This window comes from Girardinichthys multiradiatus, chromosome X (assembly GCF_021462225.1).
Source record: "Girardinichthys multiradiatus isolate DD_20200921_A chromosome X, DD_fGirMul_XY1, whole genome shotgun sequence".
Classification (NCBI taxonomy): Eukaryota; Metazoa; Chordata; class Actinopteri; order Cyprinodontiformes; family Goodeidae; genus Girardinichthys; species Girardinichthys multiradiatus.
Window position 1 is genome coordinate 16348974 of NC_061817.1, and position 2393 is coordinate 16351366.

The following is a 2393-nucleotide window of genomic DNA, read 5'->3' on the forward strand; positions in this document are numbered from 1 at the left end:
TTAACTTAACATCATTGCGCACATATTTCACACTGACAACAATTTCAATAAACTGCTACTCAGTTTACTTTATGAAACACGTCGTTACGTGGCAACCTGTGGGCAGAAACATCAAGGTTCAGCATTTCCTTGAAGAAATAAAGGACAGAATGTAATTTAATCGTGTTTTGATTTACAGTCTGCTTATCTCACCCTCGCTTGCTGATTGGCGGAAACCTGCAGAGTCACGTATGTCACGTGGTCTGCCAAGCTGTATAAATACAGAGGAGCGTCGGTAGCCATTTCAGACCGGGGAACAAAGCCTAAAGGAGTTCTTGCTTCAACAGTGTTTGGACGGAACCTCTTACATTTTGTTCCTGCATTTTCTTTGAGCCGAGCAGCCTGCGTCCCAGAGAAATTTCAATCCTGCTTCTACTTGAACACTACTAAAGAAGTCGACGTACAGCTTTATTTTTCTACATTTTTTCGTTAAGAAAAACCAGCTAAGATGGAATCCCAGGTGCGTCAGAACTACCACCGCGACGTTGAGGCTGCCATTAACAGGATGGTGAACATGGAGCTGTTCGCCTCCTACACCTACACTTCCATGGTAAGAACCACAGATTACTTTTTACGTTATTAGTGTCCATCTGTTTGTTACGTGACATGTCCGCCACACCCATTAACCACCCAGTTAAAACGCTGCGACACGCAGGTTTTTTTTTTTTTTACTGGAGTCTGCCATGACTCATGCGTTTTGACCACAACTGCTATTTCGCCCGAAAATGATGGGTTAAAGTGTTCTAATAACCGACTTTCCCCTCCAACAGGCCTTTTACTTCAACCGCGACGATGTGGCTCTGCCGGGCTTCTCTCACTTCTTCAAGGAGAACAGTGAGGAAGAGAGGGAGCATGCTGATAAGCTGCTGTCCTTCCAGAACAAGAGAGGGGGGCGCATCTTTCTCCACGATGTCAAGGTAAGCAAAACCAGTTTGCTGTGAACGGGAAGCACACAAGACTAAAAGTAAACCTTTCTATTTAAATTTGAATCTGATGAATACAGGGAAATTTGGGGTCATTGCATGCTGTGGCATACACTTAACACAAAGTGTACATTTTTTTGGAAAACTAAAATGCACTTATTGTTTGTAGGTGTCTTAGAAGCTTCTCAAAACATATTTTTCTTTTCTTTTTTTTTTTTTTTGCAGAAACCTGAGAAGGATGAATGGGGCAGTGGCCTGGAGGCCATGCAGTCTGCCCTGCAGCTTGAGAAAAATGTCAACCAGGCTCTACTGGATCTGCACAAGCTGGCCTCCGATCATGTCGATCCACATGTAAGGTCTTGTTTTATTTTTGTTTTTTACTGGAAATTGTAAGGTCTTGAAACTAAACTTTTTTTTTTTTTTTTTTTCAGCTGTGTGACTTCCTGGAGACCCACTACTTAAACGAGCAGGTGGAGGCTATCAAGAAGCTTGGTGACCACACCACCAACCTGACCCGCATGGATGCCAAAAACAACAAGATGGCAGAGTACCTGTTTGACAAGCACACCCTGGGAGGCAAAAGCTAAACGCCCAGAATTAAACGTGGAGTAGACATCTTTAACAGAGGCTTCATGCTAAACCTGAATCTACTCCATTGTTTCAGAAGTATTTCTTTGACCTAGATTAATCAGTTTCTGAAGTAGTTGGTCCTATTGTAACTTTGCTTTGATTCTCTGAATAAACATTTTGAGCTGGAGTTGTCTCTGCTTTGAATTTTGTATGGTTGGAATGTGTAGTGTCTTCTGCTCAAAGCCTCATATGTGCATTCAAAGATTCCTGTTTTAAATGAGGTTCTAAAATATGTAATAGGTGATGCTTCAGGCTCTTAAGCCCCTGACTACAGTGGAGAGACTTTACACCCTCCTGTTCAAGTACCAAGTTTTAATGATGTACAATCACATCCAGATTTCAGTTTTCTACCTGTAATGTGACCTATAACCTGCACAACACATCTTTCAGGGAGGTGAAGTAAACAGATGTGGTTGCATAAGTGCACACCCTCTTATAACTGGGGATGAGACTTTGTTCAGATTAAAAGAATTGCATTCAAACTCATGTTAAATTGGGAGTTTGCACACACCCGTCACCAATTAAAGTGCCTCTGATCAACCCAAAATAAGGTTCAGCTGCTCTAGTAGGCTTTTCCTGACATTTATGTAGCCACGTCTTCCAATTCAAGCCATGGTCTGCAGAGGGCTTCCAAAACATCAGTGATCTCATTCAAAGATGTCAGGTGGCAGCAAAAGAATTTCCAAGGAATTAATATACCATGAAACACAACAGTGACATTACCAAGAACGGTGTCTGGCCAAAAATTGATAAGACGAGAAGAAACTAGTCGGGGAGGACAACAGTAACACTGAAGAAGCT

At 42.1% G+C, this 2393-nt stretch overlaps 1 protein-coding gene across 1 annotated transcript; it reads left to right on the forward strand.

Annotated features, from left to right (window-relative positions):
• Window positions 1–269: 269 nt before the first annotated feature.
• LOC124862275 (ferritin, middle subunit) lies at window positions 270–1719 on the forward strand. Its single transcript, XM_047356097.1, has 4 exons — window positions 270–589; window positions 810–956; window positions 1188–1313; window positions 1394–1719. The coding sequence occupies exons 1-4, from the start codon at window positions 488–490 to the stop codon at window positions 1547–1549; spliced, it is 531 nt and encodes a 176-aa protein (XP_047212053.1). The 5' UTR covers window positions 270–487; the 3' UTR covers window positions 1550–1719.
• The last annotated feature ends 674 nt before the right edge of the window (window positions 1720–2393 follow it).